This window comes from Chiloscyllium plagiosum, unplaced genomic scaffold (genome assembly GCF_037043375.1).
Source record: "Chiloscyllium plagiosum isolate Xiang-an unplaced genomic scaffold, Cpla_swu_hap1 HiC_scaffold_4, whole genome shotgun sequence".
NCBI classification, from domain to species: domain Eukaryota; kingdom Metazoa; phylum Chordata; class Chondrichthyes; order Orectolobiformes; family Hemiscylliidae; genus Chiloscyllium; species Chiloscyllium plagiosum.
In genome coordinates, this window is record NW_028270142.1 from 111,266,876 (window position 1) to 111,290,146 (window position 23,271).

General features: G+C 41.3%; 1 protein-coding gene across 1 annotated transcript; it reads right to left on the reverse strand.

Annotated features, from left to right (window-relative positions):
- Positions 1 to 10,775: 10,775 nt before the first annotated feature.
- On the reverse strand, positions 10,776 to 22,187 carry LOC122548944 (cyclin-dependent kinase 5 activator 1-like). The gene is made up of 2 exons (XM_043687946.2): positions 21,865 to 22,187; positions 10,776 to 21,275 (listed from the first exon to the last, which is right to left on the reverse strand). Exon 2 carries the CDS (start codon positions 21,194 to 21,196, stop codon positions 20,297 to 20,299), a length of 900 nt encoding a protein of 299 aa, XP_043543881.1. The 5' UTR covers positions 21,197 to 21,275; positions 21,865 to 22,187; the 3' UTR covers positions 10,776 to 20,296.
- Positions 22,188 to 23,271: the final 1,084 nt, after the last annotated feature.

A 23,271-nucleotide genomic window follows, 5' to 3' on the forward strand; every position in this document is an offset into this window, starting at 1 on the left:
TATTTTCTCACACAATTCTCTGTAGATCACCTCACCAGTTATGCACCACATGTATATGGCAGCCCGCTTATGTTGTGTTCTGCTCAGAAATGGTGGAATCTGCTGCTGGATGCTCACATAACACAGGCAGCATGGCGCAAAAAGCATTGCTGCAATCCTACAACCTTTGCGCTCCAACAAACATACCTGCTACTCCTGTGTGTTTCTAAGATGTTCTTAGTCACCAGCATCATGGGGTCCTCTCCCACCTGGAGCTGAGGAGGTGCCTCGTTTCCAGCAATCATCTGAATACCAGCGACTCTGGGCCATTTCACCTTCGGCCAACTGCAAAAAGTAGCAGTGGTGTACTCATCATTATGGGTTCCTGGTTCCATTCTAACAAACATACCCGCCGAGATCTGAGCAGGTGGAAGGTACAACTCCTCAAAATTTAGCTACCTCCTTTTTAAATATTTTCAGTGATTTAGCATCCACAGCTCTCTGTGGTAGAGAATTTTAGACATTTACTATTGTCTGAGAGAAGAAATTCTGTTGCATCTCAGTTTTAATGTCCCCTTATTCTGTAACAATGTACCGTAGCTTGAGATGTCTCCACTAATGGGAAAATCTTCTCAATATCGATACTGTCAAACCCCCTCAAAGTGTTTTGAACTGCCTCCAATATCACTTCTTAAATGCAGGGACAAAACCTGTGCATAAAATTTCACATGCAGTCTCACCAACATCCACTTCAGTTTTCTCAAGCCTTTCCTACCTTTAATCCCCAACACCCTTGCAATAAAGACCAAAATTCCATTTGCCTTCTTAATTATTTGCCGCACTTTTTGTGCTTTATGCACAAGAACATTCAGATTCCTCTGTACTGCTATTTGGTTTTTTTGGGAATCTCTCTCACTCTCCATTTAAATTACAGTGTCCCTTTGATTCTTCCTACCATAGCGCATTGCCTCACACTCCCCTGCATTAAATGCTAGCCATCAAGCTTTTGCCCTTCACTAGACTTCACCTGACGAAGAAGCAGAGCTCTGAAAGCTTGTAATTCTAAATATTCCTGTTGGACTATAACACGGTGTTGTGTGACTTCTGACCTAATCCTATCTCATTGCACATTACTAGATCCAAAATGTTCCTGGATACATTCTGCCACTTACCGCTCTAAGAAACAGTTTCTGATGCACTCTACACATTTACCTTCCATATTACCTTTGCCCCTCTGATTTGTCCAGTCCATACAAAGTCTAAAATCACCAATGACAATTGTAGTGCCATTATTACTTGCGTCCATTATTCCCTGATTTATACTTTGTTCTACAATGAGGCAACCCTTTGGGTACCAATAAATGACTCCCACTTTGACATTTTCCCTTTGCTATTCCTTCTTTCCACTCAATTGATTTCACGTTGCAATCTATTGCATCTATACCACCACCCACCACTGTACTGATTCTTCATTTATTAACAATGTTACCTCACCTCCTTTTCATTTTTGCTTTATCTTCGGTGAATGTCTAATCTCTTAAATATTGAGTTGGCAGTCCTGGTCACCCTGCTACCATGTATCTATAAGTAGTTATCAAGTCAGATTCATTTATTTTCATTTGTACTGTCAACTCATTTACCTTCTTAAAAATGCTTTGTGCATTCAGATCAAAAATCTTAAGCATTTACTTTTTCCATTATTACTTATTCTGGTTGTACTTTCTGCTGCACTCTTTTGCTTATATTTTCTGCCCTTCCATGTTATACTTTAATTATCAATCACCCTTTCACTACCCTGAATGGTTGCTCTCTCTCATTTGTTTTAATTTTTAAACTTCTCTTCAATCAAATCCAACCACCTTTCCCCCCCAACCACCTCCAACTCACTAATTGATTTCAGATCTCATCTGATTTGGGACACCAAATGACTGAGAATAGCACTCATCATATCAACGCTGGTTGTATGTGCCATGCTGTTAAGTTAATAATGGAAAAGTTGGAGAAATATGTCAAAGGATGTTTCAAGGATGACAGCTACCTATGTACTATGAACAGGTCTGCTCCAAGTTCCATCCAAGAATTGGGTGGAACATTGTGTTAATATAAAGTCTCCCGCTGCTGCTAGGGTTGATATCTTTGGCAGGACTCACATGCATTTAAAATGCTTTGGAAACCTTTGAAAATCAGTACACCAGCTCATCTGCTAGCCTTTTTCTGCATTCAATACTCATGGACATGATACTTGGCATAGTACTTTTGGTATTAGGACTCCTTTGATCTTGAAAATGGTTTATTGCAATATACCAATCTCTGTATGGTCAGACCTTCTTAGCTATTGTGAGATTATTGCTGGATAATGATCTTTTGCAACTCTTTTAATTGTTCAAATTTGAAGGTTGATGATTGTAATTGTTCACACTGGCTCTGGTCAAGGTGTGTCAGATCAACCTTGAGAATATTTTCAACTTCATAGTCGAGGGTATCAATGTGAAAAATCAAGAGAAATACCTTGGTCTTTACATGATTGAGTAACCTGTTCAACATATCAAACGTAATCATCCCAGCAATAAAAGCAAAATATAGATATGCTGGACATTTAAACAAAAAACGAAAGCGCTAGAGAAATGCAGTACCTCTCAGGAACAGTGAAAAAAGAAACAATATTAAGATTTCAAGTCTGATATGTTTTCTTCAAGAAGTGAAAGGTATTGGAATTTTTTTTATCTCTGAGAAAGGCAGGAGAGGGGGAGGGGGATGGAGGTACATAATGGAGTAGCCTGATGCAAAAGACCAAAGGTTTTTAATCATGGTAGAAGAGGAAAACAGATGTAAAATGAATGTGAATTCAGGTTTCTGCCTTAATAATGTTGGGCCAATCCATCTTAAGTAACACATCCTTGACTTAATGTTAGTATAGATTAAAAATTGCTCTTTCCCTGAAAACACAGAAATTACGGCTATTATATCAACTATCAGGAACTGAATGTTCTCGTCTCCATTTCCTGTATTACACTGCATTGGCTTTGTGTTACAGCTCAAAAGTATGAAATACTTCTGCCTTTTTAATTAATACAATTTCAGAATTTTTATTAATCTGAAAGTAACTTACATTTGAACAAAAAAAGAAATTAGTCCTGTTTTCTTGCTGGTTAATGCCTTATCTATAAATCTGTACATCCGTACAAGTGATGTTGCCTAAGGGAGAGGCACTCTGTCCAAATTCCTTGTTGTCCAAGGATATTTTCTGGTTGATCTTTAAGCTGTTTTCAAAATAACTACTACCAGAATCAGAATCAGAATCTCTACAGTGTGGAAACAGGCCCTTCAGCCCAACAAATCCACACCCACCCTCCGAAGAGCAACCCACCCAGACCCATTCCCCTTACATTTACCTCTGACTAATGCACCTAACACTATGGGCAATTTAGCATGGCCAATTCACCTAACCTGCACATCTTTGGACTGTGGGAGGAAACCGAAGCACCCGGAGGAAACCCATGCAGACACAGGGAGAATGTGCAAACTCCACACAGACAGTCGCTCAAGGTTGGAATCAAACCTGGGTCCCTGGTGCTGTGAGGCAGCAGTGCAAACCACTGAATCACCATACCTGTTTACGTAGAATTCTATTTTGCCAACTACTGACACCATGTTGTGAGTTGGCCTCAGATGGGGTATTTTACCTGATGCAGAGATGCTTATGTTATCTTCTGTAACATAAGAAACTGGGTCTCTATATTGTCATATTGAAGAATCCATCAGACTATTAGTACAACTAATCATTATTATAAATATTGCAATCCTCAGAAACATAACTGCCTGTGCTAATATTAGGTTGTTACTTTACATGTATACTTCCTGTACTGTATCACGCTTCAAGTTTTTTTTATTCGGGCGTCGCTGGCTGGCCAGCATTCATAGCCCTATTTGCCTTTGAGAAGGTGGTGGTGAGCTGCCTTCTTGAATCGCTGCAGCCCACTTGCTGTGGGTCTTTGTTGTGACTTTCTAGCGATTGATACAACTGAATGGCTTTCTAGGCCATGTCAGAGGGCAATTGAGAGTCAACCACATTGCAGTGGCTCTGGAGTCACATGTAGGCCAGACCAGGTATGGATGGCAGATTTCCTTCCCTAAAGGACATTAGTGAACCAGACAGGTTTTTCCAACAATTGACAATGGTTTTGTGGACTCCTAACTGCAGATTTTAAAAATTTAATTCAAATTCCACCATCTGCCATGGCGGGATTTGAACCCAGGCCCCTAGAACATTATTCTGGGTTTCTGGATTAATAGCTGAGCGATAATACCAGTAGGCCATAGCCTTCCCTGTACTGAGTAGTGTACTGTCATGATCTGAGTTGGGATGGAGTATGAAATCATTTTACCCTCAGGTCACATGCTATGATGCAGTGATGATATCATGACCATGTCATAAATCCTTACAGTGTGGAAACAGGCCATTTAGCCCATCAAGTCCACAACAATCTTCCAAAGAGGATCCCACCCAGGCCTCACACCCTACCTTAACTCTATAAACCTGCATTTCCCATGGTTAATCCACTAAACCCAGATATCCAAGGACACTGTGAACAATTTAGCATAGCCAATCCACCTAACCTGCACGTCTTTGGACTGTGGGAGGAAACTCATGCAGACAGAGAGAGAGTGCGCAAACGCCACACAGACAGTTGCCCGAGGGTGGAATTGAACCCAGGTCCCTGCTGCTGTGAGGCAGCAATACTAACCACTGAGCCAACATACTGTCCATCTCTTATAAACAGTACTGATATAATGACTATGTGATATAACACAACAATCACTGGAACATAAGAATCACAGTGGTCATTTTAAGCTCCTGCAAACAGTAATAAGACAAATATTAAGGTGCTCTGCTCTCATATTATTAATTGAGCTGGAAATATTGGCCAAGATATTAAAGAGAACTTGCCTACTTTTCTCTTAATAGTGGCATGGGACTTGTTACACTTAGTTATTTGTGAGGGAAGATGGCAGTTTAACGCAACTTTGGAAAGATTGCATTTCTCACAGCCAGTGTCAGTGCTAATTATAACCTGATGTCTCTGAAATGCAACTGGAACCCACAAAAAGCAGGACAGTATAGATTATAGATTTTTTTAAAAAGGCCAATTTGCCTAATATTTATTGTTAAAAATGTATTGGAATAAATTACTAAGGAAGTAATAGGAGAATGTTTGGAAAGTCATCTAATCAAGCAGAGTCATCTTAATGAAAGAGAAATCATGTCTGACTAATTTATTAGAGTTATTCAAAGAAGTCTCAACATGAGTGGTTAGAGGGGCACCAATAAATATGTTACATTCAGACTTCCAGAAGGTGTTTAATAATGTACCACACTGAAGGTTAAGACATAAGGTAAGTGCCCATGTTGTTGGAGGTAGTATATTGGCATGGGTACAGAATTGGCCCATGGACAGAAATTAGCAAGTGGGGATAAAGGGTTCTTTTTCAGGTTGGTGACTTGTGACCAATGGGGTTCCACAGGACCACTGCTGGGTCAACTGTTTACAATATATATTAATAACTTGGAGAAAGGAAACAAAGCTCCAGTAGCCAAATGTTCAGAAGATACCAAACTAGGTGGAAAGACAGGTTGCAAGAGGGATGTGAGCAGTTTACAGAGAGATAGGCAGGTTAAGTTGGTGGGCAAAAAGTTGGCAAATGTGATATAGTGTGGGAAAATATGAATTGGTTCATTTTGAAAGGGAAAACAAAAGAACAAAATATTTTTAAAATGGAGAGAAACTGCAGAAAGCTGCAACACAAAGGGACTTGGGGATACTTGTACATGAAATGTGGAAAGCTAGCACAGGACATGGCAATGTGGTTGACTCTTAAGTGCCCTCTGATATGGCAATAAATGCTGGCCTAGCCAGCGATGCCCTCATCCCATGAATGAATTTTAAAAAAGGGTGCACCAAGCAATCAGGACGTCTAGTGGAACGTTGGCCGTTATTATAACTGGGTTAGAGTATCAGAGAAGGGAAGTCTTACTGCAACTGTACAAAGTCCTGTCAGGTCAACTCATGTTCACTTTTAGTGATAACAGCTTTTCTTTTGAAAGCTTTAAAATTAATTTTCAAAATCCTCACTCTTGGATGTTCAAAATTGCTTCACATTCACTTAATAGATGTTATAACTGCTGTGTGAAATGACACCTGATGCATTTACTTCACCCCAAATACCTTATAATGTAATATCATTAACAACTGAAATGAAAAAAACCCACTATTTATACCAGAGGTGAACTGAAAGGACCTACAGATTGTAAGTGCTGGTGGATCTTGGTTGCAAATAATCAGAATCGGGTTGTCACCATTTCCAGAAAGTTTTATTCAGAATCGAGGTAGTCTTGCAGCAAATTGTGTGTGCAGCTTATTTTCACTGCATAGGATTACTTGTCTGCATAGTGCATGGTCTACTCGTTGATTGAGGGCCATATGAAATTTGAGCTGTGCTGAGCTATGTCACAGCTAGTGTGGAGGAAAGAGAACCAGGATGAGTGAGGAGAGTGAACAGGGAAGAAAAGCAATAGTTCTGGAGAATGAAGAAGACTTATGTGGGCGAGGCAGGATCAAAAATGTGGCAGAGAGGAAGAGAGTTGAGGAGGCATGGAGTGAAAGTTGTAATAATGGGGTAGAGCAGAGGGTTGAGGAGGAGGAGAAATGAAGAGGAGAGAAAAAATAAGAGACGAAAACAGTAATATAGAGCAAGGCTTAAAGGAGAAAAGATTGAAAAGACAAAGAAGGCAAGGTGCAAAGAAACGAGGAAGAGAGAGGGAGGAGATCAAGGAGGACAGAAACATGGCAAGGAAAGGTGAGAAGAGTCCAACAGAAAAGAGACATTCAGGAAAAAGGAGGGGAAGGAGAGAGGGCTGAGGAAGTAAAACAGAGAATATGGGAAGGAGATTGATGAGAAAGAGGAGAAGAAAGGGCAAAGAAATGAAACAAAATGATTTTTAAAAATTGTCTTCATATAGCACCTTTTGACGTACATACAGGAGCACTTTGTAAGCCAATTTCACAGCAAGATTCTCCAAACAGCAGTGATGTGAATGACTAGTCAATTTAGTTCTAGTAGTGTTAACGAATATCAGCCAGATGAGTAAGAAAATGACCTGCTTTTCTTTGATTAGTACTGTGGGATCTTCCCAGCTGTGCAACAGCCAAGGCCATTATTTAATCAGAGAAACATCTTGCAAACCAGTTAAGGAAGGAGAGAGGAATCGGAGGGGCAGGAAGGGGTGAGCTGGAAGAGGGAACAAGGAGAGACAGAAAAAGAACAATAAATGACGGGATGCAAGGGGAAAAATTAGCCATTATACAAAAGCACAGGGAATTGTTTGTGATTTGCAACTCCACGAGAGAAACATCACATAGCATGGGCAGTTTTGCAATCAAAGAATGCACCCAATTGATTCCAATTACTCAAAATATTTATGACTGGTGCTGAAGACCAGACTTATAATTAGCTTATAGCTGCTGCAGGAGTAGAGCAGTCACATATCATTCCAGCACCTTTCTCCTCCCACCACACTGCAGACATCCAACATCAAGTAATTAGCACTTACCAGAGACACTGGGTGTGTGGAAATGTTTTACCTTCAGTTTAATGCATGATTTATTTTCTGTGTTCATATTTGTTTCTCAAAACTCCATTCCTGAGAAACTTTAAGTGATACATTCTGAACTCTGGGGAGGAGTTGTACTCTGATTAAAGATTTTACTGTCCTTTTAACGTATTCACCTTCTCCAGCATCATCCTCCTTGCAAGATGCAGCTACATTAATATACTTGCTAGCCTCTTCACAGAGTACTGTCTCTGTAATATTATCACCCTCACACATTTGCAATAAAAGCTAACATACAATTTGCCTTTCTAATCAGGAATTGTGTGATTGGGTGTAATATATCAGCATGAATTGAAAATTTATTAACAGGCCAAAAACCAATGAGCAATGGGTCACTTTCATATTAGCATGTTGCATCAAGTGGGGTCCCACAGGATCAGTGCTTTGACCTCAGCAATTTACAATTTACATTAATAACTTAGAATAAAACACTGGGTGTATATATCGAAGTTTGTCACTGATACAAAGCCATGTGAGGATGCAAAATTGTGAAAATGACACAAAGGGATATAAGTGTGAAAAGTGGTAGGAAATGAAGTTGGAATTTGGTGTATACTCCAAGAAAATGTGAAATTATGCACTTTGCCAGAAACAGTAGAAAACCAGAATATTTTTTAAAAAGATGGGAGACTGGTAAATATTGGTATTGAGAGGTGCTTGTGTGTTCTTGCATAGAAATTAAGAATGTTGACATGCAGGTATAACAATAAATTGGTAAGGAAAATGATAAGTTACATTTAATTGTAAGGAGGTTGGAGTAGCTGAAATTAGATATATAGCTTTAGTGAAACCACACCTAGAATAAAGTGTACAGTTTTAAGACCTCTTATGCCAAGATATTCTTCCCCTGGAAGGGGTGTAATAAATGTTCACTGGATTGATTTTTAGGACACAAGTGCTGTTTTATGAGAAGAGACTGAGTTGAATATATTCGCTTTCGCTCTTGTCACACAACAATGTTACTATAACATGCAAAACGTTATGCTCCTCACTTGATGCCACTTTAATACTTTCACATTACCTGAGCAATCAGGATTTGTCCCTTTAATACCCTCACCTTGAGCCTCCTCACAGGAACAGTGCCCCTTTAACATCTTCACCCTCATTGGAGAATGTATCACTTCACTCTGTGGGATATTATTGTCTGTTAATCTATTTGTCTTCCTCAGTCCACGCTCAGATTGCAATACCTCTCTACATTGAGAATTATACAGATCTACAGCACAGATAAAGGAATCCTCGGCCTATTGAATTTGCACCAGTCAAAAATAATTACCTAACTATGCAAATCCTATTTTTCAGCACATGACCAATAAACCTTTGTATTATAAATGCATATCTAAATACTTTTCAAATATTATGAGAGTTTCTACCTCTACAAAATTTAAAGGCAGCGAGTTCCAGATTCCATCACTCTGTATGAATTTTAGTTTCCTCTCAGCCCCTTTAAACCTCCTACCTCTAATCTTAAATCAACGCCCTTGTCATTGATCTGTCCACCAATTGGAAGGGTTTCTTCCTGTCTACCCTGTTTAGGTCCCTATAATTTTATACAACTCAGTCATGCACACTTCCATCACCACCACCCCCCAAACAATGTCTCCAACAAAAACAACCCTTGTCTGTCCAATCTCTCTTCACAACTAAAACTCTCCAGCGCAGGCAGCATCCTGGTAAATCTTCTCTGCACCCTCTCCAGTGCAATTACATCCCTCCGAGTATGTGGATTCCAGAATTTCACACAGTACTTTAGCTGTGGCCAGTCAGCCTTTTATACAGTTCCAGCAAAACCTCCCTGCACTTAAATTCTTTGCTTAGCTAATCAAGGCAAATGTCCTCTATGTCTTCTTACCCATTCTACCACCCCTGTCCTGCTACTTTAAGGGACCAATGGACATGCATACCAAGGATTCTTCGATCCTTGTTGCTTCCCAGAGTTCTACCGCTCATTGTGTCTTACCTTGTTTGTCCTAGCCAAGTGTATCATCTCACACTTATCTGGATTGAATTCTATTTGCCACTGATCAGCCCAACTATATCGTCCTGTAATCTAAGGCTATCCTCTGCAGTATTTCCCATCCCACCAATTTTTGGATCATCCTTGAACTTACCGACCAACCCTCCCATGTTCATGTCAAAAATCATGAATATAAACCAGAAACAGCAAGGACCCCATCACAGATTCCTGTGGGATCCCACTGGACACAGGCTTCCAGGCACAAAATCACTCCACCACCACCCTCTGCTTTCCTCCACTCAGCCAATTGTGGATCCAATTACCCAAAATTTTCTTGGACCTTTACCTTTATTATTGGTATCCCATGTGTGACCTTATCAAAAATCCAAGTAGACTACACCGAGCATATTGCCCTTCTCCACAAACCTGGTAACCCCTTCCAAAAATTCAATCACGTTGGTCAGGCATGACCTCCTCTTTACAAAACCAGGCAGACTGTTATTGATTAATGCTTGCCTCTTCAAGTGCAGATTAATTCTGTCCTTCAAAATGATTTCCAATAGTTTCACTTTTTCATTTAATTACTTGCTCTTTTGCCAAAAAGAGATCTATAACAACAATTCAATTGCATCATCCTCACTTTGTTTTAACTGGGTGCTTAATGGATTCGTATGGGTATGTGCATGACTATGATGAGTTGGGAGAGCACCAACTGCCATACTGGATCCCTTGGCATTCAGTAATATTAACAACACAGAACTTAAAAAAAAAATTGTTGTTGTAGAACTATCATGAAATTGATCTGCCCCCAGGATCTGAACCACATTTTGACAAACACATCCAAATGGTTATGTGGTAACATCAGCAAACAGTTTTCTGTCCATCAGCATGTCTAGGACATCAAGGCTTTCTACGCCAGGTGGAACAGCAACAGCATTGGCATCTTTTTGTTTAGAATGGTACAGTGTGCCTCACACTGTGCCCAACCTGTAACTTGGGAGTGCTGGATTGGGTGAAAGTGCCAACAAGCAAGCAAGAGAAAGGAGACGAAAAGAATTGTTAAAAGGTTGAAAGCTAAACATGCAAGAGGAATTATATAAGCTTTGCTGTACTTGAATCCTGGTCCAGACTTGGAAAAATTGGAATAAGTAGGCAAGAAAAATAAGTCTCTCATATTTAATTTAGTGCATTTTATTTTATACATACAGTACAAAAATATTTAAATAGACAGTATTAAAAACAGTGGCTCATAGCCCACATACCATTTTCACCACATATAGCCACAGAACAATCAGACTTTACATGGACATGATTAACCCAGCCCCTCTGCTTCAGCAGAGATTACTGTATGAACAATTACAACTGCAAATCAATAGCCACAGTGCAGCGCTCTGCACCAGTTGCTTACATTTTTATTTTAAAAATTGAAAATTGGCTTCAATACTAACACCACAAGCTTCTAGAAAGCCTGAAGTTACAGCATAAAAGGTAGACAATAATGTCAAAGCAGCAGAAGAGAAACCTCTTCAGTCTTCTGGGAGACACTCCTGAATGTCAAAGGGTCAATTCAGCCAGCTGACATGGGAGCAGGTAAGCCGCTCAGAATTAGAAAGAACGCTGTTCAGTTCTATTGGAATTGATATGAGTTGGATTCCTGTTGTGGCTGAGGTAGACTTGAGATCTGCCTTCTTGCCCTATCAGGGAGTTAGAGTCAATGGTAAATCACTACTTTGAAAAACTGCCAAGAGATTGACTCAGGATGAAGCGTCAGCAGGCAACGAGCCAAGAACCTGCCTTTGGGCAGTACACACACAAATAATATATACTAGCTGTATAAAATATACATATGCACACACAAAATAAAAATTAAACAGGTTCACATCTGCTCATCATGTTGGCTTTGCAAAGGAGGGAAATCAGAGCTAGAGTTTAGCTTGCCATTTTATTTCCAGCCAAGAACATCTTGATCAATGCATTCTGTCCTAGGCACATTTCAATTCCAAATACTGATAGAGACTGGGATGAAGAATATTATGTAGAAAATGACGACACTTTAAATTTGGCACAACTTTATCTTTGTAGCACGTTTGATATCAGAAACAAAAATGTCTCAAGGCGCTTTGCAGAGAGGTCATCCGATGGAGAGAACTCACAGCACTGAAGGGTTTAAGAGGAGTTGGTCAAAGTGATGAGGTTTAAATGGAGTCCTAAAGGAAGAAAGGAATATGGAGAAGCAAACAAAGTTCGGGAGAGAATTCCAGCATATAGACACTAGCGCTAATGGTGTGAAGATGATACCCCAATGGGTTATGATGGTTTAGAGGTTTATGGCATTCGGCACACAACCAACTGGCTTATGGGTTGAAATACCACTATCACAGATTGTGAAAAGGAACACAAAAATTGCATAATTGATTGTACTTTTTCAAACATTGCCTGAAATCGGTTTGAAACATCTATTTCTTTTTTGAAAAAATCTAATCAACACCAGCTACAGGATGCAGCAGTTCAGCTCTTCTGTCTCTTGCACTTGGACAGGGACTTCCCAAGAAGGTTTGCTTCAGCTCTACAGTCCTCCATTTCAAAAGAAATGTTGTTAGACTGCCGCTGAATTTTTTTTAAATGACTGGACTTCAGGTATTTGTGGCTTCTTTTAGATGGTACGGTTCATACAGAAGTGTTAATGAAGAACAAATATCAACAGCAACCATTAAAGTATAACTGCAAACTAACAACTGATAATGTTGTTGGGAATAAAGTGTTCTCCACACTCACCCCAGTCCCCCTTTGCTTGGTGCCATATTGTAAATTTATGCTAACATGTTCATATTTACATCCACCTCTATTTGACCTGAAATGATGTACTTGTACTCGGATCATAGAATCCCTACAGCATGGAAGCAGGCCATTTGGTCCAACGGGTCCACCCAGATCCACCTCCCTACCCATCCCCGTGAACCTGCATTCCTATGGCTAATCCACCTCACCTGCACATCTTTGGACTGTAGGAGGAAACTCGAGCACCCAATGGAAACCCACACAGGCAGTCGTCTGTAGCTGGAATTGAACCCAGATCCCTAGCGCTATGAGGCAGCAATGCTAACCACTTGAGCTGCCATGCCACCCCATTATTGTAAACACATTTGCAAGCTCACTTTGGAGTGCACAGTTCTGGACTGGAGTCACCTATTGGCTCAGATCCAGAAGGGGCTGCGTTTTCCCTTCTCTAAAGTACAACAATGAATCGATTGCATTGATCTTATATGGATGATTCAGTGTCAGGATCAAGCATTCAATTCAATCCGGAATAGGTTTGATATAGAATGAAGTTCTTTCTTCGCGCTGTTCCAAAACTTTATATTATTCTGGTTATAGAAGGAATGGTATGTTTTATGACTAGAGGCGTAGCCCAGAGTACTGGGCTAGTAACTTGGGGGACAAGTTCAAATTCTGCAATAGCAGCTGTGACATTTAAATTCAAATTAAATTAATAAATTTGAAATAAATTTGGAAGGTCAAAAAAAAACAACCCCTCATTCTGTTCACCGATGGAAATAAAATCTGCAATCCTTTCCTAATCTGTGACCCCAAACCCACTGCAGTGTAGTAGATTCGTAACAGCCCTTTGAAATCGTTCAGTAAGCCAGTCAGTGATGGGCAATAAATGTTGGCCTAACACTCATATCCTTTGAATAAATTAATTACAAAGTGTCAACTCTTTCTCTCTCCACTTGCTGTGGCCTTTACAACTGACCTTAGTACTTAACCAACCCAGTGAACAAAAATGCAAGACATATTCAAAAGGTCAGGATAAAAGTTACAATTAATAACTTAACATCTGAACCCTGAACGCATTCACACTAAATTGCCATCTGTGACATTGTTACACAGAAAATATGCATCAGGAATTCAAATCAGGAAATCCCCAGTCTATCTTATAGATGGGAGAATGGGTGATAGATGCTCACGTGAGTGACTTTTTATTAAAAACACACTTTACTGCATCTGTACTACATTTTTCTATTCCATAAAAGTAATCAGTAGACAACGTAACAATTCAGGGTAGTTTATGCTCTATGAAACACATTAGTAACTGGGTTGAGATTACACAAAGGTACCTTGTGTGAAAGATTACATCCAGGAGATGAGAGATCTTCAATCCACTGATACTGACTTAGGTGTAACAGTCAAAACAGCACTATTAATCTATTATGCCAATTTATCTCAAATAAAACTGTGGCACAGTGGATAATACTACCACCTCTCAATGCCAGGGGACCCAGATTTATTTCCAGCATTGGGTGGCTGTTGATATGGAATTTTCATTTCTCCCCATGACTGCATGGGTTTCCATCGAATTCTCCATTTCCTCCCACAGTCCAAAGATGTTCATGTTAGGTGGATGGGCCATGGTAAATGTGGGGTTATGGGGTCTGGGTGGGATGCTCTTCAGAGGGTAGGTGAAGACTTGACGGTCAAGTGGCTTCTATCTGCATACCAGCTCAGATCCAAAAGTGGCTGCCTTTTCCCTTCTCTGAAGTATAATAACGAATCAACTGCATGAATCTTATTTGGATTATTCAATGTCAAGATCAAGCACTCCACCGTAGGTTCAATGCAGAATAAAGTTTTCTCTTCCTCACTGTTCTAAAAATTGGGATTCTATATATTTTGAAATTAAAATTGCATATATCCACTAGAAATTTAGAAAGGGTATGAGAATAAAAGCACGGTAGTGGAACTAATTAGGCCAAAGAACTAGCACAAACAACCGAGTCAAATGGCTGCCGTTAGTGTTTGTTGATTTTATAATTCCTTCACTTTAGTCAGTATATCAATAAGCAACTTAGAAGAATTGGCTTCAATCAAGAAATTAATATGAAAGTGGCCTTATTAGCAGAAATGCAGACGAACATGGTATGAGCTATTTTACTGTGTCAAGTTGCCAGTTCTTGGTGACATTGATTTGCTCCCACAGCACGTGTCAATCGTTACGCAATGACACTCAGGTTATTCCTGCAGAAATCATGAGACTTTTGTATCTGAGACAAGGGCAGCATGGTGGCTCAGCAGTTAGCACTGCTACCTCACAGCATCAGGGACCTGGATTCGATTTCAGCCTCGGGCAACTGTCTGTGTGGAGTTTGCACATTCTCCCCATGTTTGCGTGGGTTTCCTCCGGGTACTCCGGTTTCCGCCCACAGTCCAAAAATGTGCAGATTAGGTGAATTGGCTATGCTAAATTGCCCATAGTGTTACGTGCATTAGTCAGGAGTAAATATGGGGAATGGGTCTGGGTGGGTTACTCTTTGGAGGGTCGGAGTGGACTTGTTGGGGTGAAGGGCCTGTTTCCATACGGTAGGGAATCTAATCTAGTCTAAATATAATTAGGACATTCGAGAATTAGACCAATAAATCTCAGGATAAGTGTAAAGGAATCAGGGGACTTTAAGTTCAAAACTAGAAGTAGTTGAAGTTGAGTAGTCATGATCTGATTCAAGAGCAGATTAAGCTCAAGGGACTGAATGGCCTCTTTCTCCATTGGGCATTTCTGAACTTTGGACCCTTCATGAACAATTCCACAGTAGTACTAAGGCAAAATATAACCGATGCTGGAAATCTTAAATAAAAAACAGAATACACTGGAAATAGATCAGACAGTATTTGTGAAGAATGAAGCAGAATTAAAATATTCCAGGTTAATGACGTTTCAGCAGAATCTATCATGTTGTCAACAGAAGTGGAACAGCCCATCTCCACACACTATGCAAGGATTCAGGCAAAGAATGGTCTCTGAAGGGGCAGCCAGCAAGTATGAGCAAGGCTATTGAGACAAGAAGGGAAGAGAACCAAATGGAAGGAAGGAAGGAGAGCCTATACTTCACAACAAGGAGTGAAATTTCACTCAGTGGAACAAATATTTTTCTACATATTTGATAAAATATCAAGTGTTTATTTTCACATTAAATTAGTTATAATTAAATCAGTAACTGGACTTGAATGACTGATACATAGTGCACTGCATCTTGTGAATGGTACTAACTCACCAAGTCTCCTCTGACACTACCTTCCAAAACCACTACTTCTACCAAGAGCATGGGCATACCATCACTCGCAAATACCCTTCCTAGCCCCACACCACCCTCCCTTGGAGGCTGTTCTTTTGCTATCACTGGGTCAAAGTCCTTGAAATCCCTAACAGGGATGTTCATGTCCCACAACACCAAGGACTGCAGTTGGTTCAAGGTAGCCTACCACTACTTTTAGAGCAATCAGGAGTGGGCAATAAATGCTGACCTCGCCAGCAAAACCCATATCCCATGATAGAATAAGCGTCAACTCTCTCAGTCTGCTTGCTGCAGTCTTTAAAACTGACTTTAGTACTGTACTTAACCAAACTAGTGTATAAAGATTGGCAGAAACATTCAACATTTCAGGATAAAAGTCACAGTTAATAACTTAACATCTGAACCCTGAATGTATTCACACTAGATCTCCATCTGTGATATTATTAGAGTTTAAGCCATGAAACATGCACCAGGAACTCAGGTCAGAAATGACTATTCTATGTGGGTGGATGTCAAATCCGTGGCTTAACTTCGGAGGATATCTTTAAATAGCTGGTGTGCGCACTGGTTACCAGGATTGGTTGATGACAATCTGCCAGCATTTCTCAGCAAGAGGTCTCCATTTCACCACTCGCTAAAAGGCAAGCTGAATTCAATTCATACTTTATTTTTTTAAGTTGCTAAAAACAAACCATTGATTCTTTTTAAAAATATTATTTTCATTGTGGGCATCACTTACAAGGTCAGCATTTTTCAAACCATCTCTATTATTTCCAAGTAGTGTGACATAACTGCATGATTTGTTTGGCAGTAAAATGTCAATAATATTGGTGTGGGATTGAAATTACAGATAAACCACCAAGGAGGTTATATTGGTCTTCCTAAAAAAAAAGCCGTTAGTTTGGTTTTATGAAGATTCAGCAGTCTCATGGAGACTTTTACTGATGTCAACATTTTCACTCAAACTATTATTAGTCCAAACCTCAATTACTAAGCTAGTAATATAACCGCTGTATTACCATAATCTTGGGTGCCTATGGCCCATAAGCTACAAATGGCAAGACAGACTATTTCAGCCCATTGACTGCTTTACTGGTGGACAAATACACAGTTCATTTGTAGGCTCCTATTCTTAATAATGGCATAACCTTACACAAGTATCATCACAGAACAGAAAGAAATGCTGCATCCTCTAATCAGTGGTCCTTCCTCTCCAATGCATGATCTCACAGGCTTACTGATGAGCCTAGCAGCAGCAAGTGCAGGGGAGAATCAATCTGTGATGGCAGAGAAGTGTGGAGGGGGTGGGAAGGTGACGGATGAATGAGAAGGGGATAGAAGTTGCAAAAACCCTACTTATATGAAATAGGCTTTCGAGCAATATTACGTTGATGGGTGGAGTAAGATTCCAAGAATTTCCTGATTTTTCTTTTTTTAAAAAAGGTCAAGTCAGTTTTACCGATTTAAAGATTTACTATTCTGAACCAAATTTAAATTAGGATTATTTTAGCATTACTCCCTGGGAGCAATGTGTTCCAGCTTGGCAAAATGTCAATGATGAAAATCATTAGCTCAAAATATTTGCATTGATTTAAAAAAAAAAGAGCCTTGTTGTATTGCTACGATGCCTTAAAAGATTTAGGGGGCAGTGCCATTTTTGCAGGACAACAGCAATTAGATGAATAACTAGTTCATTGTTTGCCTTTTTCGGGCAGTGGTTAAGGAGGAGGATAACCATGGAACTGGACTTCCGACTTTTCTCTGAACAATTTAACAGCAACACTGTCTCCATTGAGACACGTCTGGCAAACATCAACTTGATTGATGAGATTGGAAAGTCGGATGTCACAACAGGCAATCTAGTAGCAGAATGGTTTCAGAACCAGAGGGCTTAAGTCTGTCGCTGGACTAGTGATTCAGAACTCTGGGCTCTCATGTTCTAAGGACATGGGTTTGAATCCCACCATGGGTGATGGCGAAATTTGAATAGAATAAATAAAAATATGGAATAATGGTGACCATGTACCCACTGTCAGTTAATCATCATGACAATTATCTGGTTCACTTTGAGGGAAAAAAATCTGTCCCTCACCTGATCTGCCCTGTCTGTGAATGCAGACCCCACAACAATGTGGTTGACTCTTAACTAACCTCTGTGCAATAAATGCTGGCCCAGCCAGCAATGCCAATATCTCAGGAATGAGAACAAAAAAAGGTTGGAGATACAAAATCAAATGCATGTTGGAAGAAGAAAGGTCTTCAGTTAGAAAGTTGGGGAATTCACTTTCCAGTTAGTGGTTGCAGCAGAAATTGTGCCAATTTTAGACTGGATAATGGGAAAAAAAAATTGGTATGGAGAACATTCTCCAAAGACACAATTATTATACCTGGTCAATATTTCATAGATTAGAAATTCAGAGCAAGTCTGTCACTTCAACCCCCATCTCTAAGAAAATCCTCTTGGGTGTTTAAAGAAATGGAAGAAGTGACAAATATTACAAAAAGGTTGAGACATGCACATCTTTTGGGTCAAAATGTCCCAACTGTCTTGATCACATTCTATACATAATATCTCAGAAACAAAGCAGTAATTCAAGCATAGAAGCAAAGGTACTCTTGAAATACAGTCCAAAAAGTCAGCCTAAACTCAAGATGAATGGTGCAAGGCAGGCTCAAAACCTAAAAGTTGTTCCTATTTCACCAGCTTACAGAGTAGAAAAAAATAAATAACACTGACAAATATAACCTACTCCCAAATAGGTTTGAGAGATTATAAACAGTTTGCATTTACAACATAATTTAAGTGAAAATAACTTACATAAATGTTCACGTGCACACTACAGTAACATTATTTACATAAAATATTCCAGAATTTTAATAGCAGCGATGGCCTAGCCGACATGTCTTGGAAAGTCAAAAGGCCACAAAAAATTCCTTTGATTAACTTTCAAAAAGTAGCTTTTTCTTTTTAAACGTGAACAACTTACTGGGAAGAAAAGAACCGTGGTCTCAGTCCAATGAGATCTTCCTGCCTCACAAAAGAAAAAAATCTGAATTACTGCCTGACCACATGTCCAAGGGAGGATCTAACTATCTGTAAATCAGAAGAGGTTCTTGTATAATGCATGCATCCATCTGACTTTGTCACAGATGTGAGGCAAATTTGTGAAAGGAAAAACAGTCCATTTCAAAAGTTAGTGCAGGGCTCTCCTAATCTGGAGTCAAGAATATAAACGAGCAGCTACAATACTGAAGAGGTGCCCATGTCTCCACAGAAAGAACTGTAAAAGCCCAGCTAAGCACAGTTTCATTTACTAGCCAATATCAAAGACCCCATTCGAAAACCATGACAGATGTTGCAATTTTGCGTTAGAAAGATGAAAAGTCCATAGAAAGTTCCATGCAGATTTAGATCCAGTGAAAAGGGGTATGTACCAATAAGTGCAATCAAAGGGTCAGATTCAGAGCCTCCACACGCAACGAAAAGGAACTTCCACCATTTTCTGTTCAGGTAATTCAGCTATTTACAGGAAGTTAGCAGCTTCTGGTGAGTTCCCTTCCCCTTGTCTTCCTCCATAAATTCCAGTCAACATTCAGGGTTGTTCACCATCCGGGGCTCTGAGCAACACGGAAGGGGGGGGAAAAAACCTCAGGGAGAAATGTTGTCCCCATCCTTTGTCGAGTCATTGATGATAGTCGGCACAGAAGACTGGTTCAGTGCAAATGAAAGCGGGGGACACGTGATGAGACGTTCAACCCGAGGATCCCGGAATCCTGGCACATTGCAATATGGTTCTTTCCTCGTTTTGACGAAACTCAGGTTTTAATGAAGTCCATTTCAGACTCACCTACTTCATTGAAGGAGGGGTGGGAAAGAGTTGGCGGGAAGTGACCCAGCACAACGGGAAAGTTATTTATTTGGAGGGACAAAAAAAAGAGCTAAAATAAAAAAAAGTTGTACCTCTCCAGCCCTGTCATCGTTAAATGTAGAGATTCCTTTCACAATAAATAAATACATTAGTTTGTTCATTAAAAAAAAATAGAAACAGACTTTCTTTTAAACTACCAATTAATCGAGGGCTTTTGGTGGAGAAAAGCTATTTACATCAAAAATAGCAAAATATCAATGCCCTTCAATTGAGCACTGGTCTGTAACGTTATCAAATTCCTTTATCAGTTGCTTGATTACTGTTTTAGTTATTGCAATACGTGGGTTTTTTTTTGCAAAATCATGGAGCGTCTTCCCTGAAGAAAGGGGGGGGGGAAACAAGGTGGGAAGGGTAACTGCACCCAGCGTGACAGGTCATCACCGCTGCATATTCATATTGGGAGAGCAGTTTGGTCCCTTTACAAAGAACATATGAAAGGCATTGCCCATTGACACCCATTCTAATCAACGGAGGCAAATTGCCCCCACCTTAAAGAGGGTGTTCAGTTTCTTTTCCCTCCGCCCACAGAAATGAAACTCTTAAGCCGAAACAGGCCCCACCCCAACCACCCAGCATTTTCAATGTTAAACGGTTAAGAGACAGCGGAAAGCCAAAACAAAAAAGGGAAAGACACTACATGTTTATTTAAAGAGACCAGTTAGCCCAGGGGGCGGACCCTTTCTCCCTCGCTGAGTCACCGGTCTAAAGTAAGGGAAATCCTACTGAAGTCATCTGGGGTCCCCTCGTTTTTGAGATCGGCAAAGAGCTGGGTGAAGTAGTGAGGGTCGGCGTTGATCTGGAGCATTTTGCTGCTCATGGTGTCAATGATGCGGAGGCAGCGGTCCCAGAAAGCGTCTTTGGCGCTCTCCACCAGGAAGGGCTTCAGCGGGTAGGAGATCTCGTTGCCCATGTAGGAGTAGGAGAGGTAGAGGCAGGTCAGCAGGGTGGCTTGCAGGTCGTGCTCGGTGGCCACATGGTCTCCGTCGATGACATCCCTGCAGAGCAGGTAGACAAAGACCACGTTGGCCGGGGTGACGAACGCTTGGTCCTGCCAACCTTGCAGGAGCAAGGAGCGGTCGACGCTGCGCAGCCACAGCACCGGCTCGGTGGGAGCCAAGTGCTTCAGCTTGTAGCAGCGGCGGCACAGGAACTCCCCCAGGCACTTGAGCAGCTCGCTGGTGGATGCCTGCACTATCACCCGCTTGGGGGAGCCGGGCCCGCTTTGGGAAGCTGTCTTTTTGATGGAAGAGGTTGGCTTGCTCCCCGAGGGGTCCGCCTGCGGTTCGTAGCTGGAAAGGTTGGCGCAGGACAGCGATTTCTTCACATTCTCGCTGTTGAGGTGGACCACGTCGTTTTGGTGATGGTAGTTACCGGGGTTTGGTTTTCTAGAGTTCCGCTTCTTGGTGGAGGCGACTAGCCTCTTCCAAGTCAAGGCTGGGATAAACATAGAATGGCGTTTCAGACCCTTCTCCTTCTGGCTGTTGTTCTTGGCGCTTTGGATAGCGTGGTAGTGACCCAAGGACTTGGAGTCAGTGCCATCCTCCAGTATACTGGATCTCCGTGAGCCAGGAGACAGCGACAGGACTGTGCCCATTTCTAACCCCAGCGTTCTCCCCCCACACACACACCGTCTGACGATTAGAAATCCAAATACTCAGGGTGGGGATCGGCTCCTTTAAGGGAAGGGGAGGGGGGTGGAAAGAGGGGGAAAAGAGAAAGCAAAAACAAAAGCTCGATTAATGCGTGCAAATCCCCGCCGCTCCCGATTTCTGTGCATTTCCAGAATACAGCCAACATTGGAGAAAAACAGGGCTCTGAATAAAAAGACCCTCAGCGCCGCTAACTGCGCAAAAAAAAACTAAAGGTTTTTTAAAAATAAGGTATCGACCGTATGATGGTGTTAGTCATTTAAGGGAGGGGGATAATGACAAGCCCACGGATACCTGAACCTTGTCTAGATGGGTATCAGTTTGGCTCTCCAGTCTGTGCCCACCCTGGTGGGGGAAGGAAGCTAAGAGATTGGCAAAAACCCAAACCTACCCAACCCCTTACACAAGGCACAGCTCGAATATTGAGCCCACCCTGTGATCGGCCTTCCCCCCGTGTTACACATACAAACCTATTCTCATTCTCTCATATTTTCTCTCTCTCTCATTCACACACTCACAGCTGCCCCTACATCATTGGTAACGCTCAAAGCCGGCAGGGATTTATTTTTTAAACAAAAGAAATAAATAATTGGAATACATTCATACATCTCACCTGCGTCTGAGGAAAGCCTCGTTCTCCCCCACTCTGCAAGCAGCTGTTAATTGTTTGATTAATAGATAATAAAAATAACTTCAGTGTTCAGGAGCGGCTGCAAATTGCCGGCTTTTGGGGGAAAAAGAGGCAGGACATCAAGTCGACAATCTGAGGCGATTCCTTCTCTCGGTCTGTGTAAAACCAACCATTGAGATCCCTTTCAATTTCCCTCAGTCATCTGCTCTTTGCGAAAGGTGCGGGCATTTCATCTTGCCATTCGGTTTATTTTTAGTCCTCCCTCCCCTCTCTCTAGCACACTTTTGTGTGTGTGTTGGGATGGATTAAGCCTCTCGCTCCACAGTCTTCTGCTTTCAGCGCTCCCCCCCCCCCCCCCCTCTCTGGTGAAACAGACTGAGGGGCGGAGTGAAAGTGACAAGAGATCTGCCGACAGCAGACGGCACACGCCTCGCATCTCCTCCCAGGTCACGGACACAGGATGAAATGAATTCTCTAGAGGGAGGTCTCAATGCCATCGGGATGAATCTCTCTCCCCTTGTCTCCGAGACGTGTTTGTATTTTCATTCAAATCTCATTCCGCCATGTCACGCGGAAGGTTTTAAAAAAAAGAGAAAGGATTTGTATTCAGAAAACCCCTTTCTCAGCACGTTCCCCCCCCCCATCCCTTGATAGTTCCTCTAGTGCTTCGGAAGTGTTGCAGCGTAGGGGAATGCTGTGGTCAACTGACTCCGAGCAAGCTCCTGCAAACAACATTTTGGTCAGTGTTGACAGGGTTACGTGTTGGACAGGAGATCAAGTGGAAATCCCACGACATTTTTTGAATGGTAGCCTGGGGTTGCCCTGCCACCTGGGAGAGCTGACCAAATTTCAATTTAAAGGTTCCCCGCCACCTCAAAACTGTACCTGCGGTAGTACAGCATTCCCTCAGCACTGCACTGGTGTGTTAGCCCAGGTTTTGTGCTGAACTCTCAGGGCACTGCAAACGAGACCCGCAGCTTGACTCAACGTTGTGCAGGGAAATCTCTAGTGAGGATATTTGATATTAGAGCCATTGAGTTTTTATGGCGGTGAAAGAGACTCCTTACCCCTTAGTATCTGTGCCTACCATGAAATGTCTGTCTATTTTAATCCCACCTTCCATTACTTGGCCCATAGCCTTGTATACTATAGTGTTTCAAGTTAAAAGTCACAACACCAGGTTATACTCCAACAGGTTTATTTGGAAGCAGTAGCTTTTGGAGTGCTGCTCCTTCAGCAGGTAGTTGTCACTGGAGCAATGCTCCGAAAGCTACTGCTTCCAAATAAACCTGTTTGACTATAACCTGGTGTTGTGTGATTTTTAACTTTGTACACCCCAGACCAACACCGGCATCTCCACATAGTGTTTCAAGTACTCATCTAAATTGT